Source organism: Symphodus melops (genome assembly GCF_947650265.1).
Source record: "Symphodus melops genome assembly, chromosome: 15".
Classification (NCBI taxonomy): Eukaryota; Metazoa; Chordata; class Actinopteri; order Labriformes; family Labridae; genus Symphodus; species Symphodus melops.
The window spans coordinates 25403324-25423323 of NC_136705.1; the positions used below are offsets into that span (position 1 = coordinate 25403324).

General features: G+C 52.2%; 2 protein-coding genes across 5 annotated transcripts in view; both read right to left on the minus strand.

Annotated features, from left to right (window-relative positions):
* The window catches only part of strn (striatin, calmodulin binding protein), a 16381-nt gene extending 7918 nt beyond the window's left edge, over window positions 1-8463 (minus strand). Inside the window, exons 1-3 of one of the 2 annotated variants that reach the window (XM_079362129.1) lie at window positions 8040-8462; window positions 1958-2061; window positions 326-399 (exon numbers count right to left, since the gene is read on the minus strand). In XM_079362129.1, coding sequence (XP_079218255.1) covers window positions 326-399; window positions 1958-2061; window positions 8040-8252 — 391 coding nt within the window. In that variant the 5' untranslated portion in view covers window positions 8253-8462. Of the gene's footprint in view, window positions 1-325; window positions 400-1957; window positions 2062-8039 lie in introns of both variants that reach the window. The other variant, XM_079362130.1, reaches the window with a different exon arrangement.
* Window positions 8464-9560: 1097 nt separating this feature from the next.
* The window catches only part of heatr5b (HEAT repeat containing 5B), a 13051-nt gene continuing 2611 nt past the window's right edge, over window positions 9561-20000 (minus strand). The window contains exons 8-36 of one of the 3 annotated variants that reach the window (XM_079363260.1): window positions 19811-20000; window positions 18759-18914; window positions 18426-18676; window positions 18172-18283; window positions 17764-17916; window positions 17461-17560; window positions 17261-17370; window positions 17031-17194; window positions 16544-16719; window positions 16371-16476; window positions 16093-16283; window positions 15836-15995; window positions 15572-15761; window positions 15167-15336; window positions 14950-15094; window positions 14704-14883; window positions 14375-14626; window positions 13975-14156; window positions 13835-13903; window positions 13208-13387; window positions 12893-13133; window positions 12569-12805; window positions 12351-12478; window positions 12015-12159; window positions 11134-11403; window positions 10774-10998; window positions 10544-10695; window positions 10198-10411; window positions 9561-10023 (exon numbers count right to left, since the gene is read on the minus strand). The exon at window positions 19811-20000 is cut by the window's right edge and continues 60 nt beyond it. In XM_079363260.1, coding sequence (XP_079219386.1) covers window positions 9716-10023; window positions 10198-10411; window positions 10544-10695; window positions 10774-10998; window positions 11134-11403; window positions 12015-12159; window positions 12351-12478; window positions 12569-12805; window positions 12893-13133; window positions 13208-13387; window positions 13835-13903; window positions 13975-14156; window positions 14375-14626; window positions 14704-14883; window positions 14950-15094; window positions 15167-15336; window positions 15572-15761; window positions 15836-15995; window positions 16093-16283; window positions 16371-16476; window positions 16544-16719; window positions 17031-17194; window positions 17261-17370; window positions 17461-17560; window positions 17764-17916; window positions 18172-18283; window positions 18426-18676; window positions 18759-18914; window positions 19811-20000 — 5157 coding nt within the window. In that variant the 3' untranslated portion in view covers window positions 9561-9715. Of the gene's footprint in view, window positions 10024-10197; window positions 10412-10543; window positions 10696-10773; window positions 10999-11133; window positions 11404-12014; window positions 12160-12350; window positions 12479-12568; window positions 12806-12892; window positions 13134-13207; window positions 13388-13834; window positions 13904-13974; window positions 14157-14374; window positions 14627-14703; window positions 15095-15166; window positions 15337-15571; window positions 15762-15835; window positions 15996-16092; window positions 16284-16370; window positions 16477-16543; window positions 16720-17030; window positions 17195-17260; window positions 17371-17460; window positions 17561-17763; window positions 17917-18171; window positions 18284-18425; window positions 18677-18758; window positions 18915-19765 lie in introns of all 3 variants that reach the window. The other 2 variants (XM_079363259.1, XM_079363258.1) reach the window with 2 other exon arrangements.

Sequence of the window (20000 nt, forward strand, 5' to 3'; positions counted from 1 at the left end):
TCTGTCAGTGAAAGTGTACAGTCCCATGAAATGTTTTCAGTCCCCTCTTTTTAATTCAGTCAGCTGTAATAGATTTGTGTGGACCTGGTCCCTGTGTGGTAAATCAAGCCTTCACTCTCCCCGAGCACAGACCGGCTGGAGCATGAGCTTAAAGGAAATCTGTGTTGTGCTTCATCACAGCTCGCCGTCGACACTGAACAAGATCCAACATGAACGCCGCCTCCACACACAGAGCGCTCCTGTCACCCGGGTATGTGAACTCCACAATCACGCTGATTTATTGCGAGGGGGCGGAGTCGACTGTTAGAGAAAACCAAACACTTACCAGAGTCGTAGCTCGGAGGCTTCACGTCCCCTTGGTTTAACTCTGTCCCATATTTTAACTTGTGGTACTTCGCTCTGAAGAAGAGAGAAAAGAAGACAAATCATAAAGGTCAGAGATCTGTAAAGGACCAATCAGAGAGCTGCGCTCTTCCTTTGTGATCAATCAGCCAATCAGAGAGCTGCTCTCTTCCTGTGTGATCATGAAGGAAACCTGCTGTGTTGAAGCTTCTCTGACAACAATGCAGCAGCCAGTATGTCCTCCTTCTAACTTTAGATTCTGCTCCTGAATGCTCTGGATTTGATTGGACCAGAGAAGGTAGGCGGGGCTTTGAAGGCCGTTTTGGACGCCCCTGGGTTTGTCAGATATGAGAGCAGTTATCAGGTGTTGCTTGTCAATATTCAATAACTGAGATTTTATTAAGTCGAAAACTTTGAAATGTTTCCTTCAGCGTCGGCCTGGATAACAGGACTCGTCTGTGAAAAGTGATTACACACCTCACCGCGCTCGCACCTTTCCTCCATCACCCCCCCTCCCTCGTGATCCAGAGGATGAACCCCCTCCCCGCCTCCTTAGAATCTAATTCATTTTAAATTGGATCCATCCTACGTTCTGGGAGAGCCATTTCCGTCTGATATTGCTTTTAGAAATCCTCAGAGATTTGACCTGTTGCTTAGCAACCGGGTGAAAGTGGTATTTATCGCCGGGTTAAGTGTTGCACCTGAGGCAGACTGCGGGGTGATCTCAGCGGAGGAGAGAGCAGATAAATATAGAGCACACCGAGCCGGAGGATGATTCAGGGCCAAACAAACCCAAAGATGATCGGTAGTGTGCCCTGTGAGCTGATTGGACGAGAGAGAGGGCACTTTGAGATGTATTATTGCTTTTTCTGATTGGTCCATCGGGGCATTTAAATTATTTTTCTGTTATGGTCGGCTGCTCCAATCAGATCTCAGGAGGTCGGTCATATTTAACGTGGATTTCATGATTTCTGACGACTCAGAGGCGAGCGGGAAACGAGCTGGACGTCATCGACTAGGACGAACGTAAAGGCTGACATTTCATTTCAAATGATCAACTTAACTAACACTCCTGACCCGTTCTGGAATAAATCTGGACTTCTTATTCTGTTTCTGCAGAAGACCTTGCTCAATACCTTGACAGTTAACAGAGAGGTGTTGTAAACATCTGTTCCCGGGTGAAGCCACGCGGCTTACCGAGGACAGGAAGTGCAAAGCGTGACAGCGGCACACAGACCTTCTGTCTGACTGCACACGGGAATGACAACTATGTCCTTCTTCCAGTTTACTGAAGAGACACAAAGGAGCTGCTCTCAGGTACAAGAAAACTGTCCTCTTCCTCCCCCTGCCGTCTCGTCCTTCTGAGGACGACGCAGAGTCCTCAGAAGGACGCCAAACAAAGCCTGTGGACCGACACACACGCTCGTCCTATCTCTGTGGCCGACAGCAGCAGAGACGTTCAGAGCAGAAACAAGGGGACAGTCCGACACTCTTTGTTTTTACAAGTTATGACTCATGCAGCCATGTTCTCATGTCCCATATTACTCAGAGGCAGGGGTGTGTGTGTGTGTGTGTGTGTGTGTGTGTGTGTGTGTGTGTGTGTTGAGACTCTCACCTCTCTTGCTTCAGAGCGTACTCCAACATTTTGATCCTCCTCACGAGGTCCTTCTTCAAGTTCTCCTGGCCTTTCCTCTCCCCCTGCAGGAAGGCGATTTGGGCCTGAAACACAGAAACAGCTAGCCTTAGCTTAGCTTAAACACAAACAGACAGCCTCAGCGTAGCTTAGCTTAAACACAAACAGACAGCCTCAGCGTAGCTTAGCTTAAACACAGAAACAGTTAGCCTCAGTGTAGCTTAGCTTAAACACAGAAACAGTCAGCCTCAGTGTAGCTTAGTTTAAACACAGAAACAGTTAGCCTCAGCGTAGCTTAGTTTAAACACAGAAACAGTTAGCCTTAGCATAGCTTAAACGCAGAAACAGTTAGCCTTAGCATACGTTAGTTTAAACACAGAAACAGTTAGCCTCAGCGTAGCTTAGCTTAAACACAGAAACAGTTAGCCTTAGTGTAGCTTAGCTTAAACACAGAAACAGTCAGCCTTCGCGTAGCTTAAACACAGAAACAGTTAGCCTTAGCTTAAACACAGAAACAGTTAGCCTTAGCATAGCTTAAACGCAGAAACAGTTAGCCTTAGCATACGTTAGTTTAAACACAGAAACAGTCAGCCTCAGCGTTGCTTAGCTTAAACACAGAAACAGTTAGCCTTAGCTTAAACACAGAAACAGTTAGCCTCAGTGTAGCTTAGCTTAAACACAGAAACAGTCAGCCTCAGCGTTGCTTAGCTTAAACACAGAAACAGTTAGCCTTAGCTTAAACACAGAAACAGTTAGCCTCAGTGTAGCTTAGCTTAAACACAGAAACAGTCAGCCTCAGCGTTGCTTAGCTTAAACACAGAAACAGTTAGCCTTAGCTTAAACACAGAAACAGTTAGCCTTAGCGTAGCTTAGTTTAAACACAGAAACAGTCAGCCTCAGTGTAGCTTAAACACAGAAACAGTTAGCCTCTGTGTAGCTTAGCTTAAACACAGAAACAGTTAGCCTTAGCGTAGCTTAGTTTAAACACAGAAACAGTTAGCCTTAGCGTAGCTTAGTTTAAACACAGAAACAGTTAGCCTCAGCGTAGCTTAAACACAGAAACAGTTAGCCTCTGCGTAGCTTAGCTTAAACACAGAAACAGTTAGCCTCAGTGTAGCTTAGCTTAAACACAGAAACAGTTAGCCTTAGCGTAGCTTAGTTTAAATACAGAAACAGTCAGCCTCAGTGTAGCTTAAACACAGAAACAGTTAGCCTCTGTGTAGCTTAGCTTAAACACAGAAACAGTTAGCCTTAGCGTAGCTTAGTTTAAACACAGGCAGCTTTCTGCTGTTTCAGGAGCAACAAAGACTTCAAAGACAGATTCACATCTGAGAGCCGCCGCTCCTGTCAGGACTGAAATAGGACGATGTCAGATCAATACGCACGGCATGATGGGAAATAAATAAAAAAAGGCCAAACTGTACAACTCTATTTTTATCTAAGGTACCTCCTCCTGTCACACACACACACACTTATTTTCCGGCGGAGGGATAAGCACGCTGTTGTTCCCATTTCAGGACTTTATTAAGAGCTTAGTGTTGTTGTTGCTGTTGTTGTTGTTGTTGTTGTTGTTGTTGTTGCTGCAGCGGGACAATGAGCGTTAGTGTTACATTAAAGTGAGAAACGCTTCATCACACTGTGGATCCAAACTAAGAGCACCGCTCCGTCAAACTGAGACTGGTTCAGTGGTTGGGATGAACATCCCCCCGCTGCCTCTCTCTCCCCTGGCAGAGGACGGTGTGAGTTTGAGTGGGCCGGATCACAGTTTCACAGGGAGAGCATGAAGAACTGCTGCCTGCAACCATGAGTCAGTCTGACTCCAGCTAATATCAGCATCTCTCAGCACCCACAGCTCGCTGCAGCGAGAACAAGCCGGCTGCAGTCCGGTGGACTCAGAACAACACACAGTCGTACGCTAACAGTCAAACACACTCACATCCCTCTCTCTATTACGTCTCTGCTCCCTCAGCTGGATCCATGCTAATGCACTCAGGATTCATAACAACGTTAGCAAGCTCAGCATCTGCCGCTCCACATCACTGAGTCCTGAAACAAGACAGGAAGGACTTCAGGACTCGAGACGGCGAGAGGAGAGTGGTTTGAAATATCACAGCAGGGGGGACATCTTTCAGGAATAAAGGGGGGGGGCTCAAAATAAACTTTAGTATCACGCTAAGAGAGGATTATGAGGTCATGATGAAAGCAACGGAAACAAAACGCACAAAATAAACTACTGACAAAGAACCTGTGAGGACACATGGTCAACGCCACCTCAGCCGCCATGCCTCGCTCTCTTTAACCCCACCTGATAGTCTAGTGACAGGATAACGCTCTGCATAGAGCTCTATGGAGACTGCAGGAGACAGACTCTAGTGGACACTGGAGGAACTGCAGCTGTAAAGTGGGTCTAGTTTTCCACCGTGTATAAAAAATAAATATGCTGATGGATGTTTTTAGAAATCATGAACTTCCTTTTCTAAATGAAGCGCTGGTCTCACGGACCCGTGGCGTCCTGCGATGCCAGAGACAGACAAGAGTGCGGCTCTGTGAATCTCTGGCTCGCCCATCTCTCCCTCCATCAAACATTAACCTTGGGAGGAATGCAATGAGTCAACTGCAGCCATAAAGAGACACAGGAAGCCTTAACTCCCGGCCTCACACTGCCTGCTTTATTAGGCTGCTGGATAAGGGCTCCTTAGTGTGTCAGAGAGAGAGAGAGAGAGAGAGACATGTAGCGTGGGGCGTCCAAAGAGACGGGAGAGAGAGAGAATAGGGGAAAGGTCACAGAGAGAAGTCTGCTGTGGTTCAAACCTTCATAACGATGTTCCTTTGATCTGAACACGTTTGAGTCGTCCACTTTCAGCTCGAGCGTCGGAGCGACGACGGCCCGCTGTGGTCAGAGTGCAGCACTGCAGCACGCCGTCTGCTCCGACTTCGAGCACGGGACGCCACCAACACACCACATCAAACGGCGAGCAGCCAGGTGGCGCTCTCACAGATCAGCTCACATGTGATTGGTTGTAAAAAATGGCGTTCAAAGAGAGACAAATCTTTAAAAGGCTCAAACACGACCCAGAGGTCAAAGGTCACGGACTGAATTAACTGAGGTGACAGCAAGCAGCTCCCACCCGTCACTCAAAGAGGCCACGCCCCCTCTCACTTTAACCCTTAATGTCATGTGAACAGGTGAGTTATATCTGACTCTCTAGCGTCCTGACACTTCCTGTGTGGCGAGTGCGTGCGTGTAGAACGTCACATGTGTCATCATCTTCTCCTCGCCCTCAGGATGGCGAGAGTAATAAAACAGCTTCCTGTCTGACGAGCGCTCGTTCTCCCCTCAGTCCGTGTGAGCGAGCGAGCAGTTCATTGATCCAGCCCGCTGGCGTCCACGCCTGGCGCTGACTCAGCGCTGCGCTCAGGGTCACGGCGAGACGTTGATCTGCTCAAACTGGGTTTAATGAAGGTTTAAAGCTGATTGGCCGTCAGGTGGACGCTGAGGCGCTAGCTTAGCGGGCTGCAGCTTCATGATGGCGTTCACACACGCACGCCCGGTTTCTCCACATCAGCATCTTCTCCGATACGTCGACTGACAGGAAAGATGGCCGCCAGCAGGGAGGAACCGCTGCACGTGGAGCGCCGCCTGCTCTCCACATCGATCCAAGCGTTCAGACCGTCACGCCGGCGTGGAGGCAGCGTGTCGGTACGAAGGCGTAAAGACGGCCAGAATGAATCTGCTGCAGCGTGTTCGAGAGTTCAGAGCTCAAGATGAAAACTCTGAATTCAGCGCATCGCTCAGCGAGACACGCCGCCACGAGAAAGGCAGACGGTTCCCCACGCCGAGGTCGAGCGACAGACGAGCAGCTGTTTGTTCCACACATCATCTGCAGCTCCTCTCATGAAGCTTTGTACTTCCTGCTCTACTTCCTGTCTTTAAGTTTCAACACGCTCAGCGTTTCATGGTCAGCTGCTCGCCGTGTGTTCACGTCTGACGCCGTGTGGTTTAAAAACAGAGGTGAGGCCCCTCCGACCTTCTCCTGGTGTCAGGTTCAAGCTGCTGACGGATCCTTCTGGAAGCAGATCCTCCACGGAGCCGGGTCTGCAGGCCTTACAGCCCGCCGCCATCAAAGTACTGCACAAGATCCAATCAGCCTCCATCACTGAACGGTGCCACGGCGTTTTAACCACAGGCGGGAGGACGGGAGGGGCGCGGCTCTGAGCGAGAGCCAACGGGCCGGGCGGACGACATTCCTCCAAACTCTGAGCTTCAGCTTCCTGACAAACAAACGCTTCAGACGCAGCTTCCACCGCCGTCTGAGCGAGCACCAGGAGGAGGAGGAGAACACGCCGCCACTCGCCCTCCTGCATGTTTATCTCCACGTTTACTCTGTGAGCTCGAAGCACGTCAAACAACGCGGCGTGCCGGGGACTGTGCACGAGTCACATGAACACGCCTTCATGAGAGAATAACCGTGGCGTTCTCCCAGCATGCACTTAAAGAATATGTTAGAAACCTTTTCCAAGCCGGACTCACAGCTGGAGCCTTCAGGCGCCGCAGCGAGGAGACGTCTTCAAACCTCCACCAGCGTCACATCAGGAGCCACGAAAAGTCAAATCTGAGCGCGCTCAGATCGCCCGCCACTCACAAACCACCCGACGAGGCGTGCAGAAACCGCAGCGTGCTGATAAGCTCTCTTCATGACAGCAGACAGGAAGTCCTGCCATGACTCAAACCTGTACTACACCCAGCTGAGCCAAAACAGTCCAAAACAACGCCGCGTCTCCCTCCAGCACTCTGTGAGCGAGCTCAGTGACGGCGCCCGTCTGCTGCCTGCAACTAAACGCCGACGTTTCCTGCGTGCACGTTTTTAATATTACCAAGAAATGTGTGAATGTTTGTTTGATCTGAGTAGAATCACAGTTCTGGTCTCATGACCACGCTGCTCCCGCATCGTCAACACGCTTTCAGGAAGCATCGTTCAGGCGGCGGCGAGCTTTGAGAAACAAAGCTTTCATTCAGGTGTTACATAAAGACACAACACTTCTACAATCGAGCCCTGTGATTGGACAGAAGCTACGCTCACACTGACTGAAGGTGTTTCACATCACCATGGCAACAGCAGCTCATGTTTTTATCCCCACCTTCAAGCACCTGGTCCCGTCTACAACTACAACTTTATAAAGGAGGCACGGGGTCCAGGTCCAGGTCCAGGTCCAGGACCAGGACCAGGACCACACAGACCTGTTCAGGTGAAAGTATCCTCACAGTTCAGCTGTTCCATCAAACTACTCAAATTATTATCATCTATATATTAAATTATACTGGGAGAGAAACACTAACCAGTTAAATATACTTTATTTTATACTGGGAGAGAAACACTAACCAGTTAAATATATCTTATATTATACTGGGAGAGAAACACTAACCAGTTAAATATACTTTATATTATACTGGGAGAGAAACACTAACCAGTTAAATATACTTTATATTATACTGGGAGAGAAATACTAACCAGTTAAATATATCTTATATTATACTGGGAGAGAAACACTAACCAGTTAAATATACTTTATATTATACTGGGAGAGAAACACTAACCAGTTAAATATACTTTATATTATACTGGGAGAGAAACACTAACCAGTTAAATATACTTTATATTATACTGGGAGAGAAACACTAACCAGTTAAATATACTTTATATTATACTGGGAGAGAAACACTAACCAGTTAAATATACTTTATATTATACTGGGAGAGAAACACTAACCAGTTAAATTTTATCTTATATTATACTGGGAGAGAAACACTAACCAGTTAAATATATCTTATATTATACTGGGAGAGACGCCGGTCTGGTTCGGTCCCTCTTCCCTGCAGTACCGCGGGTCGGGTGTAGGGGGCGCTGCAGCTCCTCTAGCTCCGGAGCTAATGCTAACAAGCTAGCATGCTAAGCAGAACAATCAAACACAAAACGAACGGAAGCGGCGGTTCCGGAGGCGCGCGGAGCTTCGGTACCGCCGCTCGAGTGAGGTCCTGTTAGGGTGAAGAAGTGTCGGTCTGTACCTGAAGTTCGGCCCGCTCCACCTCCCATTGGGCTCGCTCCACTTCGAATCGGGCCCACTCGTGCTGCAGGAAGTGCAGGATCCCCGGGATACTGTACTGCGCCCGGGCCGCCTCCCCCGCGTCTCCGTCCGGCAGCGCTCCTTTCCCGCCGCCCGGTAACACGGAGGTGTTGTTGTTGTTAAAGAAGACACCGGGACCCGCCTGCTCGTCCATGGCCGGGCTCGGTGACACCTCGGTCCGTCGTCTCTCTGGGTCCAGGTCCAGGTGCTGGATACAAACAGATCGGCTGCACTTGGTCCGCTCGGCTCCGGGAATGAACTCACTTTCTGACAGCTCGCTGTCATTGAGTGACGTCAAGAACTACGACCACGCCCACATCGAGCTCGAGAGGGCGCTCGATTTGTTCACACGGACTCCCCGGACCACCACACAATCAGAACCGGTTTTTAATGCAGGAGATGGGGACTCGACCTGGACTGGAGACCAAAGACTTGTTAATGACTCTACAGGTCTGAAGGTCTGGAGCATGGACTCGAAATTTGGACAATAAAGAATGTATTGTTCCTTTACATTTATATTATATATTTATTGTTCTTTATATCTTAATGTAAATAATAGGTGTAATACTTGCCATAGTATTTGATTTGTTAGGGAAACAACCAATCATAAAGTTGGATTTATTGTTGCCCAGTTAGATTTCAGAGGGGGGGGGGGGAGGACCCCACATCTACACCAACCGTTCAAATGTTCAATAAAATCACAGTTAGTCTCAGATCCTGCAGGAGAATTTAGTTTAAGACTCGTAACTGTGTACCTTACAGTGTTTCAGTGCGTGACCTTCATCAGGGACAAGAACAAGACAAAGATAAACGTTTGTTTAGACAGCGTGAAGAGGGTTCCCGTCTTATGGAATAGATTAAAATTTAAATTAAAATAAAAGATGAAAAAGAGACGAGCAGCTCAGCGAGGGTCAGGGGACTTTATTTGGACTCGTAGGTAGATTTGTTCAACATCCATCATCACGAAACACATGTAACAATGAAGGAGACTGGTCGGACTGATGAGCAACTCGTACGTCAAAGTCACATGTTCAGAGATTTAAAAACATCAACCTGCATTAAATCATTTATTTCCTGGAGCTGTTTCTCATCTGAATCCGTTCAGGAGGACTGCCTGTCAGACAGGAGGGGGCGGAGTCTCCTGAGAGAGAAGACGTGACGTGGAAGTGTCGTACGAGGCAGCAGAGTCCTCTACACGACGCTGTAAAGAGAATCAGTGTGTTTGTATGAGAGCTGCGTGTAGATGAACAGAATGTGAAGAAGATGGAGGAGAACAGGAAACAGAATGCAGCAGGTTGATTAGAGCACGGAGACGGTAGGTGGCGTGCAGACAGAATTCTCCTGATTATATCCTGCTGCCTTCTCTCAGTCAGCTCACTCTGACTCTCTGCAGGAGAAGCTGAGACGACATGATGGGACAGAACTCAGGGCGTGACCACGACTTCATTACGTCCCTTTAAACACATTCACACATGTCTCCCTTCCTGCTGATTTAACATTCAGATGCTTAAAGATATTTACATCACTTCATTCTCTGCTAGTGGAATAAATAAATACACGTCGGGACTGATCCTGATGAAGGAGGCTGTGGGAGTGCACGCCGTGTTGGAGCGGCGTTCAGAAGAAGCTTGTCTTCAGTTTGATGGTGGGCGCGGCCTGCGCAGTCGGCTGAGCTTGTCTGGCTGCAGCTTTAGCTTTGCTGCTGGCCTGGTTGGCTCGTATCGCAGATTCCAGCCGGATTTTGAGCTCAGGTGCTGCACCAATCACCGTCTTGAAGGCGGCTGGATAGAGGGGGCCAATCCGCATTAAGTTCTGGAGAGCGAAATCATGCAGGCCTTTGGAGACCTGGGGCGCTGAGGAGATTGCGTTTTCGTCCAGGAGGTAGGAGACAAGGGTCGGTACGAGGAGCGCCAGCAGCTGCACGCCTGTGGACAAAAACACAAAGAGACTTTGAGAGAGATTATCAGAGAGATTAATGAGAACGCTTCCAGGAGCTGAATAATGCTGTCGCTCGACCACACACACAAACAACAGGAGAGAGAGAGAGCACGTCTTTAAGCTGGATATGATCACAGATCATTAGTCCGAGCTGTACTCACGGTTTGGCTCCTCCCCCATGCCCACCAGGTTCTCCAGGACCCGGATGCCCTCCTGCACGGCCTGCAGCTCTGCAGCGCTCCCCGGCCTGCAGCGCTCCACCGCCTTCAGCTTCTCCACCAAGAGCGGAGCCAGAGCGTGGATGTACGGGTTGGCGAGGGCGCGGCTCGAGTGCTGAAACACTGACAACAGCAGCTGGTAACACCGCGCCTGAACCTGTGGGACAGCCAATCACAGACACGGGGAGTTACGCTGTTCAGCTCCATGGCGGGGAACGGTTTGGAAGACGGACACGTGAACACCCGTTAGGATTCTTCGTAAAGTTAACGCTCGCACAGCGGCTCTCACCGTTGGGTCGCTGGAGTTGAGGGCGTTTCTGAAGCGCTCCATGCAGCCGTTCTGCAGCGCCGTCACTCCAACCAGCTCGCCGCTGGCAGACAGCAGGAAGAGCGTGATGGCGGTCAACATGCTGACCTGGTCCACGTCCGGCCGGGACTCGTCTACGGGAACACGCAGACTGTCAGTGATGATGATGTCACATCAGTTTGTTTCTAACACGTGTTTGTGCGAGCACCGACCTGGCTGTGAGTGCTCCAGTACAGACGCCAGGCTGCTCCTGACCAGGTCGGTCCACTGCGCCTGCATGCTCGCCACCCGGGCCAGCGGGGACGTGATGATGGTCTTGATGCCCTGAAGAGCGGCAGACACAGGAGCCGGAATGGAGCCGTCAGGGGTCTTCACTGCAGTTTCCCTCAGGACCCCCGTGATGAGGAAGAGCACAGTGGGCAGGATGGTCATGCTTCCTGTCGAGACGGGAAAGAAACGGCGAGATTAAAGGCTGTGATGTCATCATCAACGTCAACATGAGAATCAGCGTTTGTGAGTGTGTGTGTGAGTGTGTGTGTGTGTGTGTGTGTGTGTGTGTGTGTCAGCCTCACCAGCAGGAGAGCAGAGTGAGGGCAGCTCTGCCAGGATGGACACGGTGTTGGCCACGAGGCGTGCGCTGTCCTCGGGCAGGCGCTGAGGCCGGAGCGGCACATGGCTCGGCGACTCCTTCACACGCGAGTTGAGCTGCGGCAGGTGACGGACCAGGATGAAAACAAGCAGCTCCATGGCGGCGAACACCAGAGACTTCCCCGGGACGAGCTCCCCCGTGTCTCCTCCTTCCCCGAAGCTGAGCGGAGCGTCTTTGTCGCTTTCTTCTTCGTCTGAAACAAACAGTCGGATCGATCGATCACACAAAGATTAATAAAAAATAAACATCATGAATCTGAAGCTGCTTGTCCCTTCAAAATAAAACTCAGTATTCTCCTTAAGTGAAGCTTTGTCCCTTCTGGGCCTCCGTACATGTGTGACTGTGTCTGCAGAGACTCTGTCCTCTGACTGGATTTGACTCTTCTGATTTGTTCTGGTCGACTCGGGACGTTTGTGGGCGGAGCTGGTGTGTTTCCTCCAGCCAATGAGAGCGCAGCAGGTGAGTTTAGGATACAGCTCAGTGATTGAAGGAGATTCAAAGCGGTGAATATGACGGACGTGGACGAAGCAACAGCAAGAGGAGAAAGCTGCTTCTAAAACCAGGCTGAACCTTGTGTTGTCTTTAGTAAACATACACGCTACGTCCCACAGTGGGCGGAGCTTCTAGGGGCGATGAGCCCAGGAGGAGGTGGAGTCATTTTTATTGACTCCACTGTTGACTACTTAAAGACAACCTTCTGTGGGCTTCAAGAGAAATGAAAACAGCACAGTATGTGTTATGCTCTGTGACTCACACAGAGTTGGAGTGTGTGTGTGTGTGTGTGTGTGTGTGTTGCCTCCTGACCTTTGCTGGTCCTCTGTCGCTGCAGGTGGTCCTGTGCAGCCCGGATGGTCTCCTGTACGACAGCAGAGACCTGCAGCTGGATGGCTGGAGGGTCTCGTGTCAGCAGCAGCCTGTGCAGCACGTTGAGGAGCTCCACAGCCAACAGCTACCACAGAAACATTCACTGTGATACCTCCATGAAACACTGACATTATGTATCTCTGCCCCCTAGTGTTTAAAATGAGTACTGCAGTCTAAACTCTAATCATCACAGGGCGTACTTTAAGTAAATGTTCTGTCTGAGGTTCAAACCTTCCCATCATAATGTGATTTCTGTGCTCCGACTCGTGTCCTCACCTGGTCCCCTGCGATGTGAGACTTGGCACATGGAGACTCGAGCAGAGTGAAGAGGGCCTGCAGGCAGGACATCACATGCTCGATGGGCTCCTCGGGTCGGGGGAAGCAAAGAAACTCGATACTGACACCTGAGAGACAGAACACACAAATGCACTTTTCTCTTCTTCTGTGAATCTTTACTGAGCCGAAAGATGTTTCACATCTACAAACGTCCTCACCCAGCATCAGATGCATCCTGTCTTCCACAGACTCCTCGAAGCTCTTTGTGGTTGATGAGGCTTCCTGAGTCAGGACGGGACTTTTCGAAGCTGCTGAGGAGATTTCTTCTTTGTCTTCTGCAGCTCCAAACCCCGTGCTGCTGAGCCACAGAGCCACGGCGTGCAGGACCGGCGCCCACGAGCCGCGATAGTGAAGCCTGGCTGTGTCTATGGTCTCTGGAGTATAAAAGGCTCCACCTGAACACACGCCAGGAATAATCAGGGACGGGACAGGCAGATAAGAACTTTGATAAGATAAGAACATATAAAGTCTCTTTTCCGTACCGTCAGGCGGCAGCTGACTGGAGAACTCGGCGGGCAGCGTGAGCAGGGCGTAGTCTCTCAGCATGGCGAGCCACAGGCGGCTCAGCGACGGGAGCTCCGGCTGCACCAGCGTGATGAGGCTGTCAGGCGGGAGTACGTCGGCCCCCAGATCCTCCTCATCCTCCTCCTCGTCTCCACTTCGGACGGGCTTGGCCGGCTTAGACTCCGCCTCCTTTTTGATGTTCATGGCCACGACGTACACCTGAGAAAGAAAGTGCACAGTCAGCTTTATTCTGCCGGAGCTCAAACTTTTAAAATGTCACCCTTCAGTCGCACCTCGGCCCACGCCTTCAGCACGGCCAGTTTCTCCATGGTGGTGGCGCTCTCACTGTACAGCTGACTGGACGAGCCCTTCCCAGCCTGCACCTTGTCCAGCGACGACACAAGCAGGTTGTGGACTCGCCGCAGGTCGTTCAGGTCACTGACTACACCGCTGCCGATCCACGTGCTACACACCTGCAATCAGGGGAAGAAGTCGAGGTCACAAAAAGGCTCGATGTGATGTCACAAATGAACATAAATAAGTCCAGGAGGCTCCTGAAGGACGCAGCTGCAGACAGGTGACAGAGTCGCACTCTGCCAGGAGAGAGCAGGAAGTGCAAAAGGTCACGCTAACCTCAGCGTTTCAAAGACACATGAACCAAAGTGCTGGGTCACCAAGAGAGACCAGAACCCGGTTTGGTTCTGATTCTTTGGGTGGAGAGTCAAAGCTCAGGAGCACAGGTGCATGATGGGTAACATGGAGAACTTTCAGGCTCAGCTCCTCTTCAGCTCGACGCCTGCACGACTTACTTCCTCGTGAACAGGACGTGAGACACTCGTTCACACTCAGAGCGCCATGACTCTTCCTCATGATGGCGTGATGACTCGTACTGTCCCAGCTCTGAGAACAGGAAGTGTTACCTGGCAGGCCTTGGCTGTGATGTCAGACGGAGTGTCAGGAGAAAAAGCCGGTCTGAGTGCAGCTCCCACCTGAACACAAACACAAACCGTTCACTTCCTGTCCGTTCTGTGGATTTACACGTCAGCAGCACGTGACTCACATTGGCCTGATATTGTTCCAGGATAACGTGACCGGGGAACTCAGGCTCCGGCACGCAGGCAAACTTTTTGATGATGTCCTCCAGCGCCTGCAGGCCGGCCATCCTCAGCTGGTTACTGTGGTCTGTGGCCGCCATGAAGGCCATGCGGATGAGGTCGGACAGATGCAGCACCAGCAGGTCGCCTGGAGAGAAACAGGGACGGAGTGAGGTCACTGAGAGTCAACTCAACATCTCATATGGACACAAAAGCAACGTGTCGCTGGGAGTGAGGAGGCGGGCTGCGTGTGGCGCTCAGGCCGCCAGTCACCTGACACGCAGAACATCCCTGAATCCTAGTGACAGGAGGAGGAGCAGCTGGAGCTCGTACAGACATAAATCAGCAGGAGTGTGCATGAGCTACCTTTGGGGTTCTTGGCCTTCGCGGAGCGTGCAGCTGCCAGGTCAAAGTGTGCTTTGTCGTTCTCACACAGCAGGATGATGCGACACAAACAGTCCGCAGCAAAAACACGTGTGACCCAGCGCGGCGCCACCGAGGGTTTGGACTTGTCATCGTCGCCCAGGCCGGTGAACATGGTGTCATCGTCCATCTCGTCTTTTTTCTCCGGGTCTTCCTCGTCTCTCTCCACCTCAAACACGACGGCTCCTCCCACGTCTGAGAGAAAAGGAGGATGCGGTCACGATACTCAACGTGGCGTCTCGTCCACACTCGTCACGCTCCTGTCTGTTTACCTGTAGTTGCTGCCAGGACGTCCTTGCAGAGTTTCAGCCAATGAGAAAGCTTCTCCACAGCGAGAGAAGACAGCATGTGGCCCAGCGTGTCGTGGATATCCGAGCACAGCTTCCTGTCGGTCTCCCGGTCCAGCATGCCAAACAGGACTCCCTCCAGACCGGTCTCTGTGATGTTGAGGTCTAAAGCAGAGTCAGAGTCAGACTGAGGACACAGAAGCGAGCCGCAGGGCCGTGCTGGGTACTCACTGATGCTCGTGTCTTTGCTGTCTCCGGCTCTCTTGGCCAGGCTCATGGCGTACTCGCACACCTCTGCAGCCTCCCTCTGTGCGAGCTGTCTCAGGCACGCCACGGCGGCCCGGCGCAGCAGCAGGTGAGAGCTGCACAGGTGCACCTGCAGGGATTTAAAGGATTAGGACGAAGACAAAGAAAGTGGAACTTGGTTCTTGTTGTTTGGAGTTCTTACACAGAGGCAGGGCACCAGGCTGGAGAGGTTGACGTGGCGAGGAGCGAACATGTGCAGCTGCTGCAAACACGAGATGGCAGCCGCCTGCACCAGGGAGTCCGAGTGGTCCTGCATGATGGCACAGCCGACCAGGCAGGACGAGCGGATGGTGGAGATTGTGGCTCCATTTCCTGGGAAAACAAACGGCATCAATGTGCAAACTGATGGACTGGATACCGACCATGTCCCGACACAAGCGGGTATCACACCATGATGACAGCTCTGTGCAGCATCAGAGTAGAACAGAGAGAAGAACCTTCCATAAGCCTGAGTGCCTGCCACGACCTTTGACCTTTTAGCTGTTAAAGAGGAAGGGGCGGGGCATCTAAACAAAGAGTCCTGCAGTGAAAACACAGGAGGAGGTACCCTGAAGTTCTGGTCCCACGGTGGTGATGAGTGCACCCAGGCAGCGGCCCAAACACTGGTGCACCTCGGTGTGGGAGGGGGGCACCGTGAGGAGCAGGGTCAGAACCAGAGACAGGGTGGGCTCCACGTAGCCTCGGTACATCGGCCCGCTAGAGTCCACGATCAGAGCCAGGGAGTGCAGAGCCCAGGTCTAGAGAAGGACAAAGAGTTCCTGAATGAATGAAGCAGAGACGATGACGCAGAGCCCGCAGTGATTCATCCTACCTGGACTTCATGAGAGGATCCGTCCTGGGCCAGAGCCAACAGGATGCTCACGCTCGTCTTTAAGTGCTGGCCCGAGCCGATCCCTCCAACGTATCGATGCAGACAGCCGAGAGCGAGCGAGTGGCCCGTCCTGGATACGACGTCACGAGCCGACTTCAGTCTGACAGTGAGGGAGGAGGAGGGATCCAGGTCACAGGGTTAAACGAGGACTGTGAGACCAGGTTTAAAAAGACAAAAACAAAGCAGTGACATGTTACTTGTCGAAGCTGGTCTGTGCCATCCTGGCGATGAAGGTCGCCTCTCCCACCACCTGAGCCATCCTGCCCAGAGCCTCGCCGGCAGCACAGCGCAGGATCGGGTTTGGATTGTCCAGCGCTCCCATCACCAGAGCCAGAGCCGACTTACGCACCTCCTCAGGACCCAGACTGCTCTTGTTCTCCGCCAAACCCTGCAAAGACATGAGACGTATCCAACGTGGTCGAGATGAGATCAAGTTCAGATGTTCACAGGTCCAGAACGACCATAAAAGACTGACCTTGAGGGCGCTGAGCACGGCAGTGAAGATGTTGAGCTGGACGGCCTGCTGTCGAACTCCTTTGGCTTGTTTTATACACTCAGCGAAATGATCCAACATCTGCAGCCTGGAAACACGAGCGCAGGTCAAACAGCTTCACACTCACACACGTGACCGCCACAACAAACGCTCACCTGTGTTTGAAGGACACGTGGGGGAACACCACGCCAAACAGAGCCACTGAGGCATCGATGACCGACACGCCCAGAGGGAGAGGACCGGGGATGGCCTCGCCGACGGGGACGCGCAGGTAGATGGAGGAGGGGTCGTGTTCCAGAGCGCCGCTGCCGGACGCACTGTTCGGCTGCAGCTGTTCACACACAAAGAATCAGCTGACTGTCCAGAACAAAGAATTCACTTTAACAGAAAGAATGAAAAACAACAGAGACTGCTCCATCTGCCGTCCGGCGGGAGAACCATTTCACCTCCAGCGTTCTGAAACAGGAACATGTGATTCGGATGTCTGGAGCACCTGGCGGTTATGTTGCAGGCTCAGTGTACGGAGGCTGTCGTGCTCATCGCAGCAGCCGTGGGTTCGAATCCGACCTCGGCCCTTTGCTGCGTCTCCACATTTTCTGTCTCTCTTCAGTCGACTGGTCTCATAACTGATGAAGGTCTCACCTGGTCCTCGATGGACTTGTGGTCCGTCTCCTGCAGCCATGAGCCCATCAGCACGCTGTCGTCATAGTGACAGAGAGAGCGCAGCAGGGACGTGGTCGTGTTGGCCGAGTTGTCGGTTAAGGTGAACTCTGCCACCAGCTCCCTCAGGAGGGCGTTGAAGCTGCCTGCAGCAGAACAAAGCTGTTAAATCCATCGTCTGACTCCTTCCAGAGAGCGTCACACCGCCTTACCTTCGTACGTCTTCGGAGGCAAAAGGGCGAGGATGTCGTACAGCCTGAGCCTCACCATCGCCGCGCTCGCTTTCAGGTGAGCGCCGTGGACTTTAATGATGGCAGGGACGCTGTGAGCAGAGACAAACACGACACGTCACGTGGTCACGGGATCAAACAGAAACAGAGCCACGGCCCTGCAGGAGGACAGAGACACTCACTGAGACATCATGGTCATGGCACACTCGATGGGCGTCATCAGTCTGCGGATCACGTCCTCCGTCAGCAGCTCGGGACAGTGAGCCACGAAGCTGCGCATGGCTGCAGAGCGGAACAGGAAGTGAGTCTCACCTTATGGTTTAGTGTGTTTGGTGCATAACGAGGTGGAGTCTTTAAAATACATCGTTTACATGAATGAGCTGCATCACTTTCCTCCAGCAGCGGGAAAGAAGCTGCGCTCGGCGTGTGCACTTTGATTGATCAGACAGAATAATAGGAGGGCTGGAACCAGCCTGCATCTTTACCACAGAGAGCTCCAGCTCGACCCTCCAGCGTCACCTGCCAGGTGAACGCGTCTCCTCTGGCCTTCTCTGCCTCCAGCTCCTTCTGCGAGCGAGGAAACACATTTCTCCACAGCAGCAGCATCTTGGGAAGGTGATAGCGCACGAGGGAGGGGCCTGGAGGAAGTGATGTAGACAAAGAGAGTAAATACATGAGCTCGAGCAGCTGAATGCTGCAGAGAGTCAGAGCGAGCTGAGAGAAGGCAGCAGGATATAATCAGGAGAATCCACCTGGAGCCAGTGGGAGGAGCTTAGACGAGTGCTCTAATCAACCTGCTGCACACATTCACATATATTATAAAGCCCACTGTCTCGCCTCAGGAGACCCCGCCCCCTCTGAGGTGTGAAGGAGCAGCTCAGGAGGATTCTCACCCAGAGTCATGAGGGCGCCCAGCAGCAGCCAGCCGGCCTGCGTCCGCTGCAGAGACAGTCGACTGTTCTGAGCCGCCGTCCGCAGCAGGTCTTCAGCGATACTCACCACCAGCTAGGAGAAAACAGACACATAACAGCTTCAGCTTCTTCAACAGAGGATGAGAGGACAGCTGGCTTCCCTCCGAGCTCTCTGAGCCCTCACAAGGAAACGACCTCGAGCTGAACATATGAACCCTCCGTGATGTCACGCGCACCTTGCCCTTGGAGTGAGGGATGCCCAGCTGACACTGGTGCACTCCTCCCAGCAGGGCGGCCATGGCGAAGCTGTATCCGCTCACAGCCTCAGGCGAACTCTTCAGGTTGTTGATTCTCTCTGCACAGCGATCCAGCAGCGGGGTCAGCTGATAGGGCAGCGCCACGGCAACGCAGCGCAGGCACCACGCCGCTGCCAGACGGGCCGCCATGCTGGGGTGCAGCAGCACGGAGGTCACGGTCTCCAGGAGTCCTGCAGAGGAAGACTCACACTTTGAGTCCGGAGGACGATATGAAGCATCAGAGACAGAATCGGGTCACATTCAGCGTCTCACCGATAGAAGGCTCCGTGATGAGCGGCGAGGACGTCGCACTCAGACTCTGCACCAGGCTGCCCAGCTCCTTCAGCGCACACACCATCACGTGCTGACTGGCTGACACGTCAGCTGCTCCCGCCTTGTTCTCCCCGCTGATGTCGTTCACAACGGCCTCTGAAACAGACGGGAGGAACATGAGCCTCTGACATCATCAGGGCAGCGAAGACGTGATGACGACAAAGACTGATTCACAAAGAAGAACTCAGAGCTGCTCAGGGCGCCTTCTCTGTTTACAGCACGAAGCACGAAGCTCCGGTGACATTCAGGAGGGTTCGGAGCTCGCTCGCCGTTCTTTTTGTGAATCAGGACAAAAGTTCTGCGTCTAAAGGAGGAAAGATGCAGAAACACAAACTGACCGATTTAAATGTTAAAGAATCAAAACACTGTGAAGCCCGGCTCGTCTCTGCACGCTCACGCTACAACATCTACAAATGGACGCCACTCCTGTCCGCCCTCCCTCAGACCAGTAACATGAATACATCGATGCGTCCCGGACGATCGCACTACAGAACTGCTGACATGACCAGAAGGGTCCGATGATCCTGCAGACCTGAGCCAGGCTTCAGAGGCCACGCCCACCGACTCTCCAGGAAACACAAAGTCGGTCGGGGAAGCCAGAAGCAGCAAGAAGAGAGAAAAGCCCCGAAACCGCGAGTCCAACAGTCAACGACAGGAAGAATCACTTCAGCTTCGAGCAAATCAGAGTAAGAGTCATCGTGAGGGAGGAGCTGAAATAAACTAATGTGTAACTAATGTGTTACCATAGCTGGGGGGCGGGGCTTGTTAGCACGCTGTGTGTTAAAGGGGAGCATGCAGTGTGGAGGGCTTTGAATGAACACATGTAATGATGTATGAGGCTGCTGATGGATCCTGTCGGAGACGTGAGGATTAAAAACATGCACAGGAGGAAAGACAGAAGATCCCTCCTCAGACACACAGAGTGAGAATGAAGGATGAGTACTTACTCTGCAGTGCTCTGAACCGTGACATTTCCCCCCCCTCCTCCTTACCCACAGCCCTCATCTGCTTGCTGATGGCTTGGCACAGTTCTTTGCCGGCTGCGATTTGAGCTTTCTCTCCGAGTAAGCCGCCGAGCGTGGCGCGCAGCATGAAGGAGACGCAGCGGCGCGAGTACACGGCCTCCACGTGCGTCTGCGTGGCGCGCGGGTGAGACACCAGGTCCAAGACGTGAGACAGGAA